This window comes from Mauremys mutica, chromosome 2 (genome assembly GCF_020497125.1).
Source record: "Mauremys mutica isolate MM-2020 ecotype Southern chromosome 2, ASM2049712v1, whole genome shotgun sequence".
NCBI classification, from domain to species: Eukaryota; Metazoa; Chordata; order Testudines; family Geoemydidae; genus Mauremys; species Mauremys mutica.
This window is the reverse complement of record NC_059073.1, coordinates 254,175,013-254,198,837: the sequence shown is the minus strand read 5'-3', so window position 1 is coordinate 254,198,837 and position 23,825 is coordinate 254,175,013. Positions and strand designations below refer to the sequence as shown.

Here is a 23,825-nt window from a genome sequence, read left to right as displayed (position 1 = left end):
ACTAACGATACATTTGTAATAAAAGCAAAAGCAAATCTGCAGTTGTGGTTCATGCGTACAATTAAGTGTGCACACCACGCCGTAGTAAATGGATTAACGTGCAGATGGCAACAACTTTCTGTAATGCTATGCAAGTTTAACAGAAATCTGTCAGAATGCACAGTGCCATCTGAGGACCTCAGAGGTTTGTAGGAATCAGCTTTGTTAGTTATTCATTGCTGTGGGTAAAATGTGCGCAGTAAATTTATTCCCCCCCCCCTAAAGTTTCTCATGCCCCAGCAGAATACATTCTGCACTGCCCAGGGGGGCCCATCCCCCAGTTTGAGAATCTCTGGTCTAGCTTCATCTTTTGGCCACTCGATTAAACTTTCTCTGCTAGATTGAAGAGCCCATTATCAAATTTTTGTTCCCCGTGTAGCTACTTATAGATTGTTACCCCCTTAACCTTCTCTTTGTCGAGCTAAAGAGATTGTGCTCCTTGAATTTTTGACTATAGGGCATGCTTTCCAGTCCTTTAATCGATCTCGTGGCTCTTCTTGGAGCCCTCTTCAATTTATCAGCATCCTTCTTGAAGTGTGGATGCTAGAACTGGACACTGTATTCTAGTAGCTATGTTCTCCGTACTCCTACTCAGGGTTCCCCTGTTTATTCATCCATTGCATTAGCCCTTTAGTATCACACTAGGAGCTCATGTTCAGCTGATTATCCAATGTGACCCACAAGTCTTTTTCAGAGTTACTGTTTTCCAGGATATAGTCTCCCATCCTGTAACTAAAGCTTATATTCTTTGTTCCTAGAGGTATAAATTTACATTTGGCCTTATTAAAATGCATATTGTTTACTCATGCCCAGCTTACCAGGCGATCGAGATTCCTCTGTATTAGTGACCTGGCCTCTGCATTATTTACCATACCCCTGCAAACTGTTTTCTTCCTGATCATTGATAAAAAAGTTAAATAGTGTAGAGCAGTGGTCCCCAAACTTTTTAAGTCATACCCCCTTGCCGCTAATGTAATTTGCCTGTGACCCCCCAAGAGCCACGGTCGGAGACTGAAGCTGCGGTCGGGGGCTGGAGGCCCAGGCCATGGCCATTGATGGTGCTGCAGCTGGGGCAGGGCCAGGGGCCAAGGCCACGGCTGGGCCGGGGCTGAGGCCAGGGCCAGGAGCAGAGCCGCGGTCGGGGCCAGGGCTGGAGCAGAGCTGGGAGCAGAGCAGGGCTGGGTGGCTCTCCCTCCCTGCACCCTGTAGGGACTGGCCTAGGTCCCACCGCGCCTCCGCTGAACATTCCTCCGTGCCCCCGTAGGGGGTGCACCTCATTGTTTGGGGACCACTGGTGCAGAGCCTAGAACTGATCCCTGAGGGACCCCACTAGAAACACACTTGCTCAATGATTATTGCCCATTCACAATTATATGTTGAAAGCTAGATAGAAAAGGTGGGTTAGGTAATATGTCTTTTATTGGACCAATGTCTGTGGTGAGAGAGACAAGCTTTCAAGCTTACACAAAGCTCGTCTTAAGGTTTTCTTGAGATCTGTCAGTTAGCCAGGTTTCAATCCATATCATTTGTGCCATGTTAATTTTGTATTATAGTTTTTTTTAATCAAAATATAGTGCAGTACCAAATCAGATATTTTACAGAAGTCTATTACATTAAAACTTAGCTTTGTCAGCTAAAATTTGTAATCTCATCAGAAAATAATCTCTGGCACGTGCAGCAGTCAACAGCTACAACAACTGGTTACAAAGAAAATTAATATTAAGAAAGTAATTAACATAGCACCTGGAAATGTAATGTAGCTGTCTCAGTACCATCAGTAAGTGCTTCATGGATCACTGGTCTGCCTTTCACAGTTCAGGAACTATTTCAAAGTATTAAAAAGTAACAAAAAATTAGATAGGTACAGTAGAACAATCAAGTGATTATTATAGAGCTATTCCTAAAATATATTGTGATGCTAATCTCTGTTCCTTTTCAGCTGGAAGAATGGTGGCTGAATGTGGCTTATCTTGATACTCGCATACCAACACAAATATATTATAACTTTGGAGGAGCCGGCCCTTATCTTGAACACTACTGGCCACCAAAAGAAGGAACTCAAATAGAAAGAGGATGCATAGCTATATGGCATACCTTGAAATACTGGGAATTAATAAGAACGTAAGACATTTAAAAAAAATATAATTGCTTCTAAATATCAGTGTAGTGTGCATGCTTACAGTCATGAATAATATGGGACAAGTTCTTCCTTGATGTAACTCAACTGTACTCAAGGATGAATTTTGCCATATTTTATTTGTTGATGTATTTTTCACCTCATGCTTAAAAGTTAATCAGAACCTATACTTTTGTATATTTTGTTTACTGCAGGGAAAAATTGGTTGTGCATAGACATGGAAATATGCCTCTGGACATGAACCAATTCCGAATGCTGTTCTGCACTTGCAAGATTCCAGGAATTACTAGAGATTCTTTAGGCAACTATTTTAGAACTGGTAAACATATGCAACTTTCCTAGGGTAACAGACAACTAATTTTATGTTACAGGACTAAAGTGTGGCCATATTAACCATGAAACAAACACTATATTTTTGTCTGTTTTAAAAACCTGCTGTAGCTGAAGAGCATTTTGATTAGCTATTGGTGTTATAGGGTAGCTGGTCTATGCACTCTGTACATCCCACAGCTGAAGTGATGCCTCTGTTGCACCTTCTAAACTGATATTTATCTTTATAATTGGGTTGGATACAGACAAAGATAAAGGAATCAGGCCAGATACGAATAAACGGTTAGAGCATCAGGAATGGACTTAACTTACTTTACTTTACTTTAGCCCTCATGCCCCTTTTGGTACAGTATTTGGTGCTTCCTTCTTGCTGTTGAATGAAAGGGGTTATTTCAAATTATTTGTTTGCAGCTTAATCACACTTACATATGCCAGTAGTAAATATGCGTGCCGTGTATTGTAAAATTACGATATGGAATTGTAATTCCCTCCCTATCCCTGTCTCCATAGTCCCCTTTTCAGGGATATACTCCCCCCTATGTTCTGATATGTTTCCCCCTCCTCCCAGTTCTCAGCTTCCTATCCAGCGCTCACTTCTGTCTTGTCAGAAGTCCACCTGCCCCAGTGGCCCCTGTAATCCATCCTGCTAAACTCCTACTGCTTTTGTGAAACCTACAAGCGTAAGAGCCATGAGAAGACTGGGGCGGGAGTGGCACCTAACGAGCCTTGGAAAGATTGGGGATTCCCTGACAAATCTCATAAGGCTCAGCAAGATGTTGATGCACTTACCTCAGTGCATTCCTGTATATCTCCTAAGGTTCTCAGAGGTGGAGCCGCCCCCTCCCCCCCCCCCTGCCTATAGTCTTTAGGAGGTGTGGATTAGCGAGGTGCCTCTCCTCCAGAGCTCAGGAAGTTGGGAGGAAGTGGGAAGCCTTCCTTATTCTCCTTCCCTCCCCAATCCCTTGTTAGGACTGTAGTAAACTTTTATGTATGGGAATTTCTTTAATTTTTAAAGAAAAGTTAAGATTGCAGGCCCATAACAATGGTTTGAGGATGCATGACCTTTCAAGAACATTGGTTTAAAAATAAAACACAGAAGAAAATCCAAACAATAGAAACTCAGGGAATTCAGAATTCTTAAAGCACTCAAAGAACCTCAGCTGTCCCTGTGAAGATGAAAGCCTGTTATCTCCCTTCTTGGCGTGTAGTATATTTCAGATGTTCACGACAGCACCTTGTTTTTGTAAGTTTTCATACATGTGCTAATTTGTTACCTTACTAGTTATTGCTCTTCATGTAAGTGCTGTAATTTCATGATCTCTGTAGATGACATTTACATGTGGAGACATTCTAAAGGGGGAATGATTTCCTTAATTTTGCTATTTATTTAAATCAGGAACTTATAATTTTTGTTGTGAACGTTACAATATGATCATGAAGAAAGACGGAAAGCAACAAAATTACTATATGAATAGGATTAAGGCATTTTTATGGGCATTTGTTAAATGGAGCTCTATGGATATAGTATACATTTCTCATTTTTTCAAGGCAGAGCTATGGGGCAGAGGTGAGGTAAGGTTGCGTAGAGGCCTAGTTTGAGAAGTGCAACATTAGTGCTGTGTTCCTTGCATTCCTAACTTCTTTTTGGTCTTAACGTTCTTGAACTTGGTTAAACCTTAACTTTATGGTAATACATTTTTGTGTGTGGCATAACTAATAAGACTGCATAGGCAATTATGGGCAAGACTTCCAGTGGTGCGTGCAACAACGGCATCTCTCCATAATATTAAACATTCGTGTATCAGTGCACAAATGCTCAGATTTGCATATGCAAATTGGGTACTAGCAGATCCATTTGTGCATTAACTCCTGATTTGCATAGACAAAAAATTGTAGAATATAGTGTCAAGTGTTTTTGCTTATCTTTGAAGCCACTTTCTATGCCAGCCTTCTGAAACTTCACCCAGTATCATCTTTTCTTTCATCAGTATGTGGGTGATTTTCCATGTAGCATTTCTGCTTCCTGATGTAAGAATAACCTCCCCATTTACAAATTTGTTAAAGTTATGAACATGGCAGTAAACATTGGTAGGAGTTAATAATAACCAAGGTTACATGCATCTATGGATTCTGTCAGTTAATCTTGCAAATGCAGCCTTTGAGATTTATTTCCAAACTGCAGGAAAAAACCCCATAGAATTGCTCTCTGAAAGTAGATGACGAGTTTGGTCTTGGTTGCTGTTTTTAAATGTACAAAATCTTAAATGTTAAAGGCCAAAATAATGTGCTGTATTTGTACACGTGCATTTTTTTACCTGGTCACTTAAGTGTGTCTGTAACGTATCTCCCCACTCTCTCTCATTCACATTATAACTTTATCCAAAAAGTGTTGTGTTCTCATGTTTATTTTATCTTCCTTTCAGAGAGTGAAGGTGAATGCCCATCCCACTTAATAGTCCTGTGTCGAGGTCGAGTGTTTGCTTTTGATGCGGTACATGAAGGTCATATACTGAGCCCTCCAGAGATTTTCAGGTTTTTAAATTATTTCATATTAATTGAGCTGCACAGTGAAATACATTGGGCCTTGTCTGCAAAAGAACAGTACTCCCTGAAAGTCCAGACTGTACAAAACTGGAATGCTTATCATGGCAGGATGCTGGTCTCCCATTGTGTTACTTGTAAACTGTAGTAGGTGCCTGTTTTTCAGATGAAAATGTGATTTTTCAGGCCGAGCAAATCCCTTTAAACATTTTCTGTTGAAGTTTGGAGGGATTGGAATTTTCCCTCCATTATAGTATTTTGATAGTCTGTGCGACTAGGTAACTTTAGCTGAACAGCTGGTACATTTAAAGTGAAGGAAAGCTTGTAATAGGCATGAACATGAGCCTGCACTTAGCACTGCAAAATATGGCAAGGTGCCTGGAACAACAAGCAAATGTAGGATTCTAAAAGTATACCATGAAGGTGTTTAGGTAGCAAATATCAATTACGTGTTGGGGTTCATGGCATGAAACTGTATCAGGATTATCTGATATATCTTTTTTTGAGAACCAATCCATGTAGCAATGAGATATTCATCATAATCATTAACAAAAAGCCAACCAAACAAAACCCACCACCATCCTTTCCCTTTGCTCCCTCTTGACCACATTTTAAACATAATCAAAGCTGTGCATGTGAAGTCATGTTTTAGCAGTGATATATTGGCCATATTTCCTGCTGCTGAGCTCCACAGAGGCAGGATTGAGCTATAACATGTGTTGTCTGGTAACATGTTTAAGGGCCTTTTCTGCCACCTGGGGATTACTGGAACACAGTGGGACTCCAGCCACATATCGCACCCCTACACCAGGGCCTGGAAGTCTGACCTGCTTTTTGGACTTTTGTGCCACTAAGGGAGTGCAAAGGAGCTGTATTAGTGGGAAGAGGGGTGGAGAGAGACAGAGAGAATATGGCCCTCTATATTGTAGACCTCGGTGTTAGAGTACACTGCTAGGTGTTTATTGTCACAACAGATGCTCTCTCTCCAAGGAGCTGCCATATGTATACTTAGCACATGAAATTTCTGAATTTCCCCAATAATTATTAATGATTACCACTAATATAATCATTACACACTTCCCAGAAGTGGTTTGAGTAATCCGAAAAATAGGTGAAGATGCTAACTTTCCAGACTGGTAATATTATTCGACTGTGCACATGCTGGTTTACCCTACGGGCCAAATTCTGCTGGTGTAGATCTAGAGTAACTCTTCTCAAGTCAGTCCAAGCCATTCCTGGTCCTAGAAACTTCTGTTTCTAGGAACAAAGTAAAGAGACTATATTTACAGGATGAGGGACTCTGTGACTATGAAAAAAGGACAAGAGTACTTGTGGCAGCTTAGAGACTAACAAATTTATTTGAGCATAAGCTTTCGTGGGCTACAGCCAACTTCATCGGATGCATGCAGTGGAAAATACAGTAGGGAGATATATATATAGATATATATATATACACACAGAGAACATGAAAAGGTGAAAGTACCCATACCAACTGTAAGAGGCTAATTAATTAAGAGAAGCTATTATCAGCAGGGGAGAAAAACTTTTGAAGTGATAATCAAGATGGCCCATTTTGGACAGTTGACACGAAGGTGTGAGGATATTTTAACATGGGGAAATTAATGTGCAAACTAGATACCACCAACTTAGGTTTGAACAGAGACTGGGAATGGCTCGGTCATTACAGTAATTGAATCTATTTCCCCATGTTAAAGTATCCTCACACCTTGGTGTCAACTGTCCAAAATGGGCCATCTTGATGATCACTTCAAAAGTTTTTCTCCCCTGCTGATAATAGCTTCTCTTAATTAATTAGCTTTTTACAGTTGGTATGGGTACTTCCACCTTTTCATGTTCTCTGTATGTATAAATATCTTCTTACTGTATGTTCCATTCTATGCATCCAATAAAGTGGGTTTTAGCCCATGAAAGCTTATGCTTAAATAAATTTGTTAGTCTCTAAGGTGCCACAAGTACTCCTGTTCTTTTTGCTGATACAGACTAACAAGGCTGCTACTCTGAAACCTGTGACTATGAAAAAACTTGGGAGTCACAGTGGATAATCAGTTGGATATGAGCTGCCGGTGTGATGCTGTTGCCAAAAGGGTTAATATGATCTTTGGATGTACAAACGGAAATGCTGAATAGGGAGATTATATTACCTCTGTATTTGGCATTGGTCCAACTGCTGCTGGAATACTGTGTCCAGTTCTGGAGTCCACAATTCAAAAGGGATGTAGATGATAAATTGGAGAGGGTTCAGTAAAGAGACACAAGAATGATTAAAAGATTGGAAAACCTTACATGGGTAGATTCCAAGAGCTCAATCTATTTAGTTTAACAAAGAGAAGGTTGAAGTGGGACTTTGATCACAGACTATAAGTACCTACATGTAGAACAAACAATTGATAATGGTCAATTCAGTCTAGAGACAAATGGCTGCAAGCTAAAGCTAGGCAAAGTCAGACTTGAAATAAGGCACAAATGTTTAGTAGTGAGGGTAATTAGCTATTGGAACAACTTACTGAGAGTTGTGGTGGATCAGGCAAACACCAAAGAAGCGAACAAACAGAAATCAAACAATTTTCTAACAAGAAATGCCAGACACAAATTAATTCATGATGCACAAAAACCTGATGCTACCTACGAGTATTGCAGTTCTGCTTTACTGGTAACCTGATTTTGAGGGTGGTCTATCTGGTTTGCCTCGCTTGCTATATATGAATACATCTGTATGAATGTTGTTTAAATTCTGATTAGTACTAATGTTTAATTCAGAGAGAGGTTTTTTAAAAGGGGTAACAAGGTAGACAGAGAACACCAAGTACAGTATGTACAGAGTCACGTTTACAGGTAAAACTGTCAGAGTACAAAGCTTTGAATGAAGTTTTTGGAAGTGCTGGTGCAAGTAAAGGTTAAGAAGAGAAACGTTCTTACATTGTTTAAGATTTGGTGCATAATACAATCTCAGCTGGGTGGGATGGAGTATGATTCCCTCCTATGATTCTCAGGCCTTGTGTGGATTGGAGATTTGCCCTTATTTCAGTCATTGTTGGTAGTCACTGATATAACTGTACCTGTGGAAATTCCCAGTGTGGAAATGGAAAGTGTGACTTGCACTATAAAGGTGTCCCATGTTTGAAACTGAGTTAAGTGTCACTAGTGCAAGTGGTGGTTTTCTTTGTCTAAACTATGGGTTTGCATTGGTGCAGCAGTCCCCAGAGGCTGAAATCAGGGCAAATCCCCAGTGCAGACACGGATTAAAAAGGTCATGTGTCCTGAGCAGAATTGATACACTTCTTGAAAGTTCACTTAATCTGATGATTAGATATGGAATAAGAAATATTAACCAGACTACTGGCCTACTAAAGTGAACAATTTTAATCCCGTCTCTGTCTTCATTCTATTTTACTAATTTAAAAAAATCTTCTTAAAGGCAACTTGCTTACATCCAAAAGAGGTGCCATAATGAACCTGATGGACCAGGGCTGGCGGCTTTAACAAGTGAGGAGAGAACCCAATGGGCAGAGGTTGGAAAATTTCAGTGATCTTTCAGAAAAATGTTGATTGACTGGATTTGCAACATTTCAATTATTTAACCACTTTTTCATTGTCTTCTAGACACGTGAATATTTAACTAATCTCGATCCAAAGAACTTATGTCTACTGGAAAAAATTCAGAGCAGTTTGTTTGTGATCTCCCTGGATGATTCCAGTCCCCATGGAACCCCTGAGGATTATACTCCGGTAGTTACAGATTTAAAAATAATGTTACTCCTCATTTTAACCAACTTTTGTGTCTCAGTGTATATGTGATTTGTTTGTATAAAATATTCTGGAAAGGCAGCTTAACCATCTGCCTGAAGATTCCCTTAGCAATCTAACAGGTCTTACACCATTGTGTCCTGGCCTCCCTAGCATAGGAAAATGGGCCTGGCCATGATTCATTGCCTCCTGTTGATGACCAGGACTGGACCAATGCCTACCACATCTAGGATCTTGGAGGTGTAAATGTGGTGTAAATTTACCCTCACCCCTCTGCACCCCCCTGAATTTCTGACCACCAGAATCTGTCCTTTTATTTTTAAACACCAAACACCAGGCTTGTATAGATGGTTTTTCTTCAGATGGATATATTTGTTGCATTTTTGGCATGTCTGCTGTCATGCAGACAGCCGCCTTAGTCATGGCTCATCTAAAAGCTCCGTAGGGCAGGGACTTTGTCTTGTCCAGTGCAGTAAGTCATAGCTGCTTTCGAGTGCGGAGGGTGGTACTCATTAAAAAAGTATCCAAAAATTTCCAGTGTAATGTGACAGGACTCTGGCGCACATTCGGATATTTCTAACCCCCATGATATTAATTCTTGATTTAGATCACCAAATTGGCTCTAATAGGAGATCCAACCATACGCTGGGGAGACAAATCCTACAACTGCATACTATTTTCCAATGGGACATTTGGTTCAAACTGTGATGTAAGTAAAATATGATTCCCTTTTTCCTAGCATATTTACAGTGGGCTCCTTTGTCAGTTTTTCCCCTTCCACAATGGAATTTTTTTTTTTTTTTTACAGGTTTAAACTTGTTTTTCTTTTAGTGCATTTTCACATATAGGGCACCTTATCTGGCAAACATCCCAGGATAGGTGCTGTACATTTCTAAAGGGGAGATTATGCAGTGTATGTGTTGACTAAAAAGATTTAGAAGTCTAAATTTTACTTTCAGAAATATTTTAATGAGGGAGTTTCTTGCATTTGATCAATAGGGAGTTCAAAGAGAAGGGGAATATCATGCAAAAAAAAAATGTAAGTTAGTAGGTTTATTATTTGCTTGTATCACAGTAGTGCCCAAAACATGCTAAGCACTGCTCTCTCACATAGGAAGACATTGTTTCTGCCCAGATCTGTGCCTCATCTTGGTGCCATATTTTGCCTGTCTACCTGGCTGCAGAGCTAACAAGAGAGTAGATAAATGCTGTATGGGGCTCTGTCTGTACAGGTAGAAGGGCTAGAAGTGTAATCTCCTAATGAATTCTGCACAACACAGGAAAACCTTCAGCATAATTAAGAAGGAATGGGGATGGAAATAAGGAGGCTTGATCAACTTTTAGCTATGCAACCATCATGGTATATTGTCTCGTGTGTTCTAGCATTCTCCTTGTGATGCCATGGCTTTGGTAGTCCTGTGCTCTTATATTGATCAGAAGATTATTGAAAGTGAAGGAAGGTGGAAGGTATGTATCCATTAAGTTTCCATCCTTATGAATTAGCATTTCCTCTCTTACAGATATTGATTCCTTTTTTATTTAAAAAACAAAACAGGGGTCAGATAAAGTGCGAGACATCCCTTGGCCAGAAGAACTTGTTTTCACGTTGAACCAGAACATGCTAAATGACATTGAACGTGCTAAAGAACGGTATTCTCAGCAGGTGAAGTTTCTCTATCACTTTCTTAGTGATCACTGAGGCTTTCATTTTTTCTAAACGTTAGTAGCTGGCCTCGCTCCAGGCCAGAGAACAAAGACCACTGGGACAGATTCAATCCTGAGGTAGCTCCACTGAAGCCAGAGGAGTTACATCAGGGTAAACCTGATCCATTGTTTTGTGAGGTGAATGCACAGTTCATTACATTTGAACTGAAGCAGGTTGTGATTAGAGAAGTTGCTGAATTCTCCTATGGTAACAAATTCTTTATTTGTCAGGTATCTGACTTGCAGCTAGTGAATTATGCCTTTACATCCTTTGGCAAAGCACTGACCAAGAAGAAGGGACTTCATCCTGATACATTTGTTCAGCTTGGCCTCCAGCTGGCCTATTATAAACTTCATGGACAGTAAGAAAAGTTTATTACCCAGGCTAGCAATGAAATGTATAGTTGAACAAACTGACAAATCTGGGCAAATACAAAGGGCTTTGCATTCCATTTTATATTTTGCTGCAGTCATAGAAGAATGACGAAATATGTCATAATGTTTTATTTAGTTATACAGGACCTTATCCTCTGCCACTGAAGTCAGCAGGACTTCTGCCATTGACTTCAAAAGGTGCAGGAGCAAGTCCTTTATGTCACAGTGTGGTAGGTGCTATACTACAGGTACTGTAAGATGAAGGGCAGCCAGCCAGAACTTTATTAACATTCCATAAAACGTACACATGGGCTGTACTGGTTAAATGATAAGGCAAGGACTTGGCCCACAAGGATCTATATTACCTCACTAACTGAGAGACAGTGTGGGTGAAGTAACATCTTTTATTGGACCAACTTCTACTGGTGAGAGAGACGAGTTTTTTAACCCACATAGTTTTTTAACTCACATAACTCTTCTTCAGGTCTGTGTAAGCTCAAAAACTTGTCTCTCTCACCAAGAGAGAAGTTAGTCCAGTAAAAGCTATTACCTCACCCACCTTGTGTCTCTAATATCCTGCGACCAACACAGCATACCTCACTAATTGCTCATTATTATATAAGGGGATCTGGCCCAGGTGTAGATGAAAGTCTCAGCTGTAATCTATAATTAAACATTATTCGGTGGTGATAAATCTCTCTCTTCCAATATCCCAACCTTGTAAAAAGCCTTAGCAGACTCATTGTTGTCATCCTGTCCACATCACCAACAAAGGCTACCTGTAAAAGTTATAACAGCATAACAAAAAGATACATCCCTCCTTTTCCCCTGCCTTTACTACCATCTGTTAGTATTTAAAATATTTTAAATATGAGTCATCACAGAGCTGGCAAATAGTTGCCTGAGGGTGTCGTCTGCAAAAAGGCCACATTCCTTGCACAGATCATTGAACACTGGGTTATATTAATTGCCTAACAAAAACAATCTGGGTAAGGGCCCTTCTTAAACTTGTTTGTAGATGCCCCCTGTTACTAGTGGATTCCCCCAGTCTGTGGGTCTTGTGTGGGGCAGATGCCTTCTCTCCTTTATCCTTCATGGAAGAATACATAGGAAATTGAAGCTTGCTTACTTTCTACTCACCTACATAAGGATATAGAAGCCTTAGCATTTGCAAAAAGCAGCTCATGAAAGAGTCCAGATTTTTTTATGACTTTATAATGGCATCTGAATTTTCTTAGTCCTAACTTGCCTCTTGAAAACTTTATCATTGAGTAATCTGTATTACATTTCAGACACTTAAAAGAAAATGAGTGGCTTACTCTTGCTTGTAATTGAGTGTAATGGGACAGAATATTTTTTATATGACATTTTTCCTTTAGAGAGGAGAAAAGATTTATCTTTGTAGTGAGACACTTTGTCCTAATTTTCCTTCTTAGCCCAGGCTGCTGTTATGAAACTGCTATGACGAGACGTTTCTACCACGGACGCACTGAGACTATGAGACCATGTACGGTGGAAGCAGTGGAGTGGTGCAAATCCATGCTGGATCCATCTTGCAGTGTAAGTATTGAAAATCTGCTTTAGCTGTAATGTATTGAAAAGACCTGCCATCTCATCTACTTTAGATAAGAGAATATGCCATTAATTGTGTCAGTAACTGGAGAAGAAGTCATCTTCAGCTAGTTAATTCAAGCGGGTATGTGACCACCAGGGCTGGCTCTCAGAATTTTGCTCTCTTAGGTGAAGTGCAGTATATGACCCCACTCTCCTTTTTTATTTAAATTCTATTTTTGTTTTTAACTCTGCTTTATGTCATACACTCCCCACACATGCACCTCACCCCTCCCAATTAAGTGTGGTCAGTGCTGTGCCAATGGCATACTTATCGCAATGAGGCATGGAGTCTGGGAGCTGCACATGCTCGTCTGTATGTGTGAAATCTGCATGGGGAAGTTGCTGGCAGCAAGACTGATTCCAGAGTTTAAGGGTCTTTCATCTCCTGAATACTTGAGCTGGGGAGCTGACCTCTCTTCTGTTTCCCCCACCTCCCCTACCCAAGCTTCAAAAGATTTAGCTTATCAGCAGAACCTGCTTCTCTCTCTCCCCAGGCGCTGGCTGCTACTGAAAGTTTCTTCCTCTGCTTCTCCCTCTGCGCCTGTCTGAGAGCCTGAGGAGATGAAAGGAAAGGGAAAGGATCTTGCAAGATATGTTTACATATCTTCTTAGAGAAAATCCAAAGCTTCTTCATGTTCTTCATCTTGGATACTGGGCTTACACGGCACTGTGCCACCAAACCACATCTGTTTGATGCTTTGCTTTACTATTCTTATTTCTTCTCTCCTCTTCACTTCATTGGCTTCTTATTCATTTGTGCTGCTGCTTTAAAACTGACATTTAATACCATCACTCAAATCTGACTTCCCTTTGTTTTCTTATCTTCCTCCCTGCTTTTCCGTTTGCTGTCTTCATTTATCTTCTTACAGTCAGACTCATACAGCCAATTAATATGGAACTTTTATGTTTCTAGCACTGATCCCTTGGGATCTCTCTTCCTCTCCATTTTTCTGATTCCCTTCATCATTTTAAATTTCATCTCAACTGCTCTCTCTTCCGTTTCTGAATGCTGTTGCTTCTGATGAACTTCAAGCACATGCTTATCTGCTTTGCTGAATAGAATGCATTTGAATAGGTGCTTAAAAGTTAAGCATGTGCTTAAGAGCTTTGCAAAAACAGAGCCTTACTATCTCATCACTTCTTTTTCTTTCCTTAGAATCATAGACTCATAGAATATCAGGGTTGGAAGGGACCTCAGGAGGTCATCAGTCCAACCCCCTACTCAAAGCAGGACCAATCCCCAACTAAATCATCCCAGCCAGGGCTTTGTCAAGCCTGACCTTAAAAACTTCTAAGGAAGGAGATTCCACCACCTCCCTAGGTAACCCATTCCAGTGCTTCATCACACTCCTAGTGAAAAAGTTTTTCCTAATATCCAACCTAAACCTCCCCCACTGTAACTTGAAACCATTACTCCTTGTTCTGTCATCTGCTACCACTGAGAACAGTCTTGATTCCTCCTCTTTGGAACCCCCTTTCAGGTAGTTGAAAGCAGCTATCAAAACCCCCCTCATTCTTCTTGTAAGCTTAATAGTTTGTTGTTGCTAAGAATCCATCAGTTATTGACCATTTCAGTTTGTGTCCTGTTACCATTATCCACCATTTTTGGTCAAAGGGGCTTCATAAATAAATAAATGGAATGTAGTGTCAGAGCAGAGACAGATCTTGGGCTTAGTGTTTGGAGCAGTTTGCTGACAACCATGCCATCTGTAACCTATATTTGTGCTTACATTGCCAGGAGAATAGACTAACTAGTAGGACTTATCTCTCTCTAAAATCTATGGTTAAACATAATCACAAAACTCTTATACTTTTAAAACCATGATGGTGGGTAACAACACTAATTGGCAAATAAACCTATAGCTAGCTAGAGGAAGGAGAGAGCATGATCAATGAAAAAGTCCTTCCTGACCCTGAGAGAGACTGGCTGGCTTAACTCTACCCTTACACTTATTATCCAACCCCATGAGAGAGTGCAATAGGAAAGAAAAATTGGGGATAAAAAATAACACGTACTTACCAACTGAATAACAGAAAGCTGCAGCAGCCATTTGCAAACTAACCCTGTCAGGACTACAGCTGATTGCCTCTGCCAAATTTAAAGGGCCAGCTTCAAAAAATGCATGCTGGGGGAAAAGTTCTTACAAATGGCAGTTCTGCACTGGGGAGAGCAAGTAAAGACCAGAGAATTGAAGTTGGGGTACTTATCACTAGTCAAACAGCATTTACAGTGTTTTTGCAATTGCTCACCCCATCGCATTGTCAAAAGCTTTCAGAAAGTCCTGGTATACTGACCCTCATTTTTCTCATCTGTCTAAACCAACAGTTGTTAGAAAAGTAATTAGATTATTCTGAAGTTATTCTCCTCTCACAAATCCGTGCTGTTTCACTTCTGAACTGTACTTTTCCAAATGCATTTTTAAAGTGTAATTTCTAGCTTTTCTTTATATAGTTAAGTGTACGGCTCTGTCATTTTCAGCCTCTTTCCTAGAACCCTCTCTTACATTTGAGCTATACATGAACTGTTTTCCAGTTACATGGCACCTGTCTTGTATGAAAAGACTTTCTAAAGGTAACTGAACAGTTCCAGCTTCTTGACTTACCCCTAATTTCTTATCATCCACAAAAGTAGCCCCCTCATTTTACATGATGGCTATATAGCTGTTTCCATTGTTTAAATAAACTCAGTTTTTTCCAGTCTTTCCTCATTAATACTCACAAGTACATCAATCAGCAGATTTAAAATAAACAAAAGGAAGTACTTCTTCAAACAATGTACAGTCAACCTATGAAACTAGATAAGTTCCTGGAGGATAGGTCCATCAATGGCTATTAGCCAGGATGGGCAGGGATGCAACCACATGCTCTGAATGTTCCTAGCCTCTGTTTGCAAGTAGCTGGAAGTGGACGACAGAGGATGGATCACTTGACTGCATGTTCTTTTCATTCCGTCTGAAGCACCTGGCATTGGCCACTGTCGGAAGACAGGGTACTGGGCTAGATGGACCATTGGTCTGACCCAGTATGGCCATTCTTATGGATGCATTGCCAATATTCTGTTGATGCAAATAAGTCATTATTTTTCAATAACCAAGTTATCCTTGCTTTGCTATCATGTTAATAGGCTTATTGTTCTCTTATTTTTCTGTCCTCTGATATAATTTGATAGTATACTTTTTTAAATCTCTAGCTATTTGTTCTTACTCCTCTCTGTTCTTCTTTCAGTACATCCTTTCTACTAATGCTGTTGTCTTTTGCCCCCGGTATTTTATTATATTTCTGTATTTACTCATGGTTAATTACAACAGCTTAGGCCTGGATCCTGCAATCTGATCCTCCATTGAAGTTGATAGAGCTTTGCCCAGGCAGATCGAGTTGGGACCTAGCAGTGAGCCAGTCTATCTGAGAATCTTTAATAACGTAATAAAGCTCAGAGCTTCCCTAGTGTTCATCCATTTAAAAGATCAATCTGCTTCCCTTTCAATCTGTTGCACTCGGCTTTATGGCAACTCTTTTCAGTGTCTCACCTCTGGGCTAGATTCACAAGGGGGACTAGAGCACTTCAATGCTCCAAACTCCAAATTAGGCGCCCAGGCTCCCTCTACAGTGTGTGAGGAGAAAAAGTGATTCACAGATGCTATCATGCTGAGCTGAGCACTGCATAAGCAAGCCAGTAGGAAATGCTGAGGAGAGGGCTGGGGCCTATACATCGCTCCTCAAAGGAGTTGGGTACCAATCTGTGCTTGGGATTCACAGACATGAACCCTCTCCTGGAGTTAGGCACATAGGCTAGGTCAGCCCTTTCTGAAGAACAGAGGTGGTGCCCCTCTTCCCCCAGGCCCAGTGGTTAAAGCATTCACCAGGATGTGGATTTGGATTGTGGCTTTGGATCTCTGCTGTGCCTGACTTGAACCCAGTTTTCCTATCTCCTAAGTGAGTGCCCCTAGCACTGGGCTATTGCTCTCTCCTGTTGAAGCTATTCCACTTTGTATGAAAGACCTAAATATTCAGTGGAGGAGGGACTGAAACGTGAAACCACCAGGCTGTAGAATCATTCTGGCTCTCAGGTCCAATGATAGTAGAACAGCTTCAACAGCAGAAATTGGGAGAGACCACCCCAGACTACCCCATTGCTCAGTGATTAGGGCACTCATGTGGGAGAACTGGGTTCAAGTCCCTGCTCTGAATTAGGCAGAGTTGGGATTTGAACCCAGGTTTCCCATGTGCTGGATGAGTACTCTAACTATGGGATATTGGGGGTGGGGGAGGGGCACCATCATTGTCATTTTGTGCGGGGACGGCTACAGTAGTTGTGCTATAAGGTGGTCTCTGAGCCCAGGCGATATAAGCAAGGGAATGCATAGTCAGGGCCATACAGAGGTTCTCGGGGCCCAAGCCAAAATCTGAAACTGAGGCCTCCCCACCCTTTCAAAAAAAATTACCGTTGCAAGGGGTTTGGAGACCAAGCACTCCCCCGCAGTGGCAACTTGGGTTGGGCCCGGTACCTCTCTATGCAGTGCAGCCTGGCACATGGTCACAGCACTGTTCAGGTTTGGCCAGGCTGCCCCTCTATCTAAGGACTTTAGTGATGGAAACTTAGATGCTTATAGGATTAGGCTGCAGCTGAACAGTGGTTTTGTGAATGCCAGTGGTAGCCGTATATTGGACATAGCTGCCTAACTGACACTTTGGTGCTTAAGCCCTCCTTGTGCATCTAGTTGCTATGCATGTTTAATTTAAGAGCAATGAAGTGAGACGCTTCGCTATTTCCGTTTGGCTTTCTCTTTTCACTTTTGTGATTTCCACATGCAGTTCCATGTCTGTGAAATGCAGTCATGTGCGCTACTGTCTGATGTATTTCTAAAAGTTGGTGCTAGTGTAGGAAAGCCATTGTATCTAATCTCTTTAGTTTAAAGTGACCATTTTCAATTCCTTCAGTTTCTGTCATTAGTGGGGCGGGGGGGGAAGAGAAGGGGCTTAAGGTTTAGAAAACTGTTCTGCACAGATGGTGACTGGCTAAGACCTAGGAAACAAATTATCAAGAGCTCCTGTGCAAAAAACAGGGTTCAGGAAAAATAAATAAATCACAGGAATTAAAAAATGAGACATAAGGCACACATGTAACTTTTCCATGCTCCTAAATTTTCGTCTCTTCTTAAGCTCTGAAGCTTGTGGAAGGAAGGAACTTGCTTATCTGTGTCTGTTGTAATATTCAACTGGATTGGTTTTGTTTTTCTTATTTAACACAGTCTCATAAACGGCAGCAACAGATGCTAAAGGCATTTGCAAAGCACAACAAGATGATGAAAGAGTGCGAGAATGGAAAAGGTATTTTCTTTCTAACGACTAATTTTCTCTTGTGCCTGAAAAAGGAGTTTTACTTTGTGCTAATATGATTTCTCCGGCTTCTTACTAGGTCAGTCTGAGTAATGTAAGACCACCCAGGGGAACCGAAATATTACGAATTTCTGCTGGGAGCCCTGCCTTTTTATACCCCTTGGCATTTCCTTCTAGCTTATGTGTTGCCTCTCTTTGTCCTGCAGGGGGGAAGGTGCATGGGAGGGAGGAGGGAGTGAGGGTAGAGGAGAGTGGGAGCTAGGGTCCTAACCATGGACGTTTAATTCCAGTCCCCTGGGGCTAGATCCACAAGGGGACTTAAGCATCTAACTGCCACATAGGTGCCTAAGTCCAAGATTTAGATCCTCAAAACCCAGCTCAGCTGCTGCCTAACCCTGTAAGTGCCTAAGTTCTGCAGTAAACTCTTCTGAGTGCCTAAAAATCCACTGCTGGGCATTCACACACTGCCTAAATCCTGATGCTATTAGCCTGCTCAGCACCTAAGCCCCAGCAGAATGCTCAAACTAGCTGTGCCCCCGGCCTAGCTCATGGCCTCATCTGGTTGGCAGGCTCAGAGGCCACCTTAGAGCATGCCTACCATCTCAAGCCCCACACAAAATATAGAAGAGGAGGAGCTGATGGTGCTGGCCTGAGGCTAGGCACCTAACTTACTTTAAGGGGCAGGGCTTGGGCAACACCCCTCTCCTCAGCATTTCCTACTGGTTAGCTTAAGTGGCTGCATGCTCAGCAGCAAAAATTTTTAGTTTCCTCAGCCACGCACCCGTGCTGAAAAGCCACCCAGACCTAGCAGGAGCCCAGAGTAGATTTCTGGGGTGTGTGCAGCACAATAGTTTTTGCCTAGTCTGAAATCTCATCCTTTCTAGATACAGCCTTTCAGTAGCCAAGCTTGCGGGATCTTGAGAGTCTTTTCCATCTATATGATGAACTCAACTAGAATGCTCTGGCCTTCAAAACATCCATTGCTAGATGGATGAAGGGAGTGTCAGAACATATCATGTGAAGAAAGGCATGTCTGTGCCCTCGATCATTTGGGCCCATTCCCAGACGGTGCTGGTTGCCACCTAGCGTGAAAGGAGAGATGTTTCTCACTGGAGCTGGAGGGGGCTAGTAATGAGGTAAACTGTATTTTTATCTCCATTGTAGGCTGAATGCAAAGGCCTCTTTGGACACCACATTTCGGAGATGGCTTCAGGGTGCTGCAGTCTGGATCCCTCTTTCTTTTTAGGGCTCTCCCATGATCTGTTCTGGGTCCAGCATTTGAAATTCCCATTGTCCAGACCAGGAAGAACTAGATATTTCTCTCAGTTATGAGGTTTCTTGTTTGTTTGACAGGATTTGACCGTCATTTTCTGGGTCTCCTACTCATAGCAAAAGAGGAAGGACTCCCTGTGCCAGAACTCTTCACAGACCCTGCATTCACTAGAAGGTAATTATTAGTCTTGTCCTATATGCAAGTCAAACCTCTGGATGTTGATGGGTTTATCACATTTGCCTTCAGCTTGCCAATCTCTTGATCCCAATAATTTTGTATTTCTTAGCTCCACTTTTTAATACTAATTTAAATCAAACAATTTGCTTTTTTTACTTCACAGTGGGGGAGGTGGAAATTTTGTGCTTTCCACTAGCCTGGTTGGCTACACTAAAATTGGTGGAGCTGCAGTCCCCATGATACATCATGGCTATGGCGTTTTCTATAGAATCAGAGATGACAGGTAAGGGTATTTTCTCACCTTCTTGGGCCTGGCATCACTCCGAAGAAAACTGTGTAAAGCTTTTATCTGAGCTTCTTCCCCATTTTTACGTTGCCCGATTGTATCAATGTCACGAAGGTAAAGGAAGTTCACAGCTAATAGGAGAGAAAGAGAGAGAATATCCAGAATCTTAAAGCTAGTTGCAGTAAAGGAAGATATGGACAACATGTTCAAATGTAAGTGACTAAAGTTAGGTACCTAAATCCATCTCAGCATCTAAACTACAGGGGCCTGATTTTCAGAATTGCTGAGCACCTACATGTCCTACTGAAGTAAATGGGAGCTCTGGATGTTTAGCTTCTTTGAAAATCAAGACAATGTTATTTAGGTGCCCAATTTAGACACCCATGTTTCAAAATTTCAGCGAATAATTTTATAGTTTGTGTGGGGATGCGCTTAAAGTTCATGATCTAAAATAACTAGTTAACCTTTATACTGATAGAATTGTTGTGACCTGCACTGCCTGGAAATCATGCCCAGAGACCGATGCAGAAATGCTGTGTAAGAACTTGTTCCAGTCTCTTCAGGACATGATACAACTAATGGCCACAGCCCATCTGTAGAGTTGATAGTGACGTTACTGTGCCTTCACATATTGTGCATTATTGTGTCTGGCACTTGCTAAATGAAATGCTTGTCACGAAGAGCGTTAAACTCTATGTAAAACACTTAATGATACTTCAGCATAGACGTTAAGCAGAACTAATGCAAAACCTGTCCATTTTAAGAGATTTACTGCAGCAGCAATGCAAGTTTCTTTTAAGAATAATATATCCATTTGCACCAACAATGCAAACTATGGCAAATGATCAGCGAAGAATTATGCAATATTAAACTATGCCTCAACAATGCAATTGTATCAGACTATCGTGATTTTTGGAAACTGGAGAATTTGTGATGGCTTGTTTTTATAACCTTCCTAATGGTAGCTGATAGAGTACGTGATAATCCGGTGAAGTTTATTTCTACAGTGCACTTATTCTGTAGTTCAGAGTAACCATTCCAGTGCTAATACATTATGGTGCTATCGCAATGGACATTGGTGACAGTTTTTATGATTTTTCATTTGTGAAAGAATCAAGGAGAAATATTAGAATAACAGACTCTTCAAGTTATATATGATTTTTATTATTAGCTGTCTTCCATTTTCACCATTGGGATGATTTCAAATCAAGAGCTTATTTGTGAATAGAGACTAGTTTCTCAGGTGAAGGCTGAGGTCACTATAGTTTGAAAAATACTTTTAAATTCAAGATGGTTCCTTTTCAAAATAAAGAGACGAAACTAGGATGGCTACTTGCAAGTTTCCAAAGGATGACATACTTGTGATGAAATAACTACAAATATCACTGCTGCTTAACAGAAATTAAGTGCAAATTTAAAGCTGGCACTAAGTATAGTCTGATAAAACTCTCAGGATTTTAAGCTCTTTTTGGATTTTAAAGAAGACTTTTGCTTGATAAACTTTGTAATTTCTTCTTAGAAATAAAACAATCCAAAAAGTTTGTTTCATGTTGGTTGATTGGTTTATATCTATACTGCTTGATGCATAGCAACCAAACTTTCCAAAAGGGGAATTTATTGTGTCCAGATGATGAAACTGACTTAACACAGATTCTAAAATCCCCACTGTTTGCCCTTCTGGAGGTATTGGGGCCCCTGGAGAAGTCAGGAATTATTATTGTTTCTATTACAGTAGAGCAACTAGAATTCTCACTGAGATCAAAACCTCATTGTGGTAGTTACCATGTTACAATGGTGCAGTTAGCATCACTTTAGTTAACCTTGACACTAACTTACTCTTTAATAGCCAACTTTTCTAAGTGCTCTAAAATAAACATAAGAAGAGACTATCCCTGCTCTGAGGAGTTAATCAAAACAGACAAAATGTTTGAGTAGAAAGAGAGGTGTATGACTTGCCAAAGTTTATACAGCAGATCAACAATCAGGCAGGAGCAGAACCCAAGTCCTTCTTACTTGCAGTTCAGTGCCCTATTCGTTAGACCACCGTGATATGTTCATACCCATGTGCTGTGTGCACGCAGTCACTACAATTGCTAGAATACTAGGTGTAACAGATTGAGTGTTTATTCTGGCCAAATTGTACACTTCATGTTTTGTGAATCAATTTTGTGATTGTAACCTTTACTGCAACTGTTAGTGTATTGTAACCTCCATATTGGGTTAAGAAATCCAGGTGGTGTTGAAAACCAATCTAATCTTGACAAGATAAGGACATTCTGTGGTCATGCTAGGTTTTGGGACACCTCAAAAGGGTAAACAGTGCGAGCCATCAATGTTGAATTACTTTTTCCTTCTGGAAAAATGGGTTTTTACTAGCAAGGCCATTGACTATCTACACAAGTTGGGGGAGGAGTGGGGAATGAAGCTGGGAACTTCATCAGCCAAAACACATGCATAGAAATGGTATAGAGACTATTTTGAAAAGGTGGCTGCTTTGCTAACAGAGGACCATACCATTGGCACCTGTAAGCAGAACTTGCTGGAGAGAGTGACAGCAGGAGAGTATCTGCTTGAGGACACTGACCAGAACCAGGACTCCCAGACAGGGTGAGATTGGACCAGGGGGATTGCATTCAGGGCTGTTTGTTGATTTCCATGGATCTGTAATTTGCTTGTGCTTTAAGAATAAAGTGGTTGTGGTTAAGAATTCCTTTGCTAAGCCTGTGTTCATTGCTTTGCTGCCAGGTTGTCCCTGAAGGGCATAACTAGAAAACCAGAGCACTCAGAGAAGGCAACAGGGGGCTTGGGAGAGGTGGGGCATTGGTTCTGAGGTTTAGGTGGCCAGATTGCTGTCCCTCTGCCCAGGAAGAGTGACCTGTACAAGGTCTGTACCAGGCAGTGTGCCTGAGCGATCCAGAGCTGGGAACAGTGATCAGTCACTACCCAACCCAGGGGGGCTTAGAAGTACATGGGATTTAGGAGTGGGATCCATTCACAACAAACTTGTGTCCATCCAGAGGGAAACAGGGCCAGTTTGTGACAACAGGTTAAAACAGTGACAGAGCTAGTAACAGAACTCTTCGTGGCTGGAGCTGCAGGCCTAAATGTTTAGATTATGAAATAATGGAGGACTTTGGTATATGCTTGGCTCAGTGTTTCTTGGCTTTCCAGGGTTTAACAGGACCTCTTTTGTTTACAGGCCTTTTCTGAAAGCAAAGGGAAGATTGATGGGTAATACTGTCGTTTGTAAAATACTGAAACAAATGCACCATCACACTTCAGAAATATGGCACTGCCTTTAATTCATGTTTCATGGTCCAGCTGGAGCATTAACTAGAGCAGTGTTTTTCAAAGTTCAGGTTGTGACTCAGTACTGGGTTGTGGCATGTAAGGCACTGGGTCGCCTTGCTCAGCGACCCAGTGGCTGTGGTCAGCATTGCCAACCGGGATGTTAAAAGTCCCATCGGCAGTGCTGCCCAGCTGAGGCAGGCTAGTTCCTACCTGCTCCGACACCACACTGTGCCGCGGAAGCGGCCAGCAGGTGGTCCATGGGGATCTGCGTGCTGCCCCTGAGCACCGGCCAACGGGAGCTGAAAGAGAGGGGGGCGGTGGGGGCAAGTGGTGCCTGCAGGCAAAAGCCTTGCGGAGCTGCTTGTGCACCTCCGCCTAGGAGCCAGACCTGCTGCTGGCCGCTTCTGGGGCGCAGCATGGTCCTCAGTGCCAGGACTTGGGGGAAGCCTGCCTCTCACCCCGGTTGTGCTGCTGGAGGTAAGCCCATGCCCCAATCCCCTGCCCCAGCCCTGAGCCCACCCAAACCCAGAACCCCTTCCTGCACCCCAAACCCCTCATCCCCACCCCAGAGCCTGCAACCCCAGCCCAGACCCCCTCCTGTACCCCTTCTTCCTGACACCCACCCCACAGCCTGCACCCCAACGCTCTGCCACAGCCCTGAGCCCTTCCCACACCCCAAACCCCTCATCCCCAGCTCCGTTGGGTCGCGGGCATCAATAATTTTCTTCAGCTGGGTCCCCAGAAAACAAAGTTTGAAAACCACTGAAGTAGAAAATAGTAGACACCTCTTTCAGCCAAGAGTTGCTGATGTGTTCCTTCTACAATCCTTCCATTCTGGATTACTGCTATCTTGTCAGCTTTCTGGATACGTGATGAGCTATTACAATACAGGTGCGACCTTGTCTTGCTTATCCAGTGCTTCTTGGACAACTTGTTCAATTACCAAAGCAGAAGAT

General features: G+C 41.8%; 1 protein-coding gene across 4 annotated transcripts in view; it reads left to right on the top strand.

Moving 5' to 3' along the window:
- The window catches only part of LOC123363726 (peroxisomal carnitine O-octanoyltransferase-like), a 36,290-nt gene extending 14,005 nt beyond the window's left edge, over positions 1-22,285 (top strand). The window contains exons 4-17 of one of the 4 annotated variants that reach the window (XM_045005035.1): positions 1,979-2,160; positions 2,371-2,495; positions 4,930-5,038; positions 8,484-8,577; positions 8,669-8,794; positions 9,420-9,521; positions 10,196-10,279; positions 10,368-10,475; positions 10,748-10,878; positions 12,328-12,451; positions 17,755-17,833; positions 19,196-19,289; positions 19,456-19,575; positions 20,057-22,285. In XM_045005035.1, coding sequence (XP_044860970.1) covers positions 1,979-2,160; positions 2,371-2,495; positions 4,930-5,038; positions 8,484-8,577; positions 8,669-8,794; positions 9,420-9,521; positions 10,196-10,279; positions 10,368-10,475; positions 10,748-10,878; positions 12,328-12,451; positions 17,755-17,833; positions 19,196-19,289; positions 19,456-19,575; positions 20,057-20,177 — 1,599 coding nt within the window. In that variant the 3' untranslated portion in view covers positions 20,178-22,285. Of the gene's footprint in view, positions 1-1,978; positions 2,161-2,370; positions 2,496-4,929; positions 5,039-8,483; positions 8,578-8,668; positions 8,795-9,419; positions 9,522-10,195; positions 10,280-10,367; positions 10,476-10,747; positions 10,879-12,327; positions 12,452-17,754; positions 17,834-19,195; positions 19,290-19,455; positions 19,576-20,056 lie in introns of those variants that run through there. The other 3 variants (XR_006576875.1, XR_006576877.1, XR_006576876.1) reach the window with 3 other exon arrangements.
- The last annotated feature ends 1,540 nt before the right edge of the window (positions 22,286-23,825 follow it).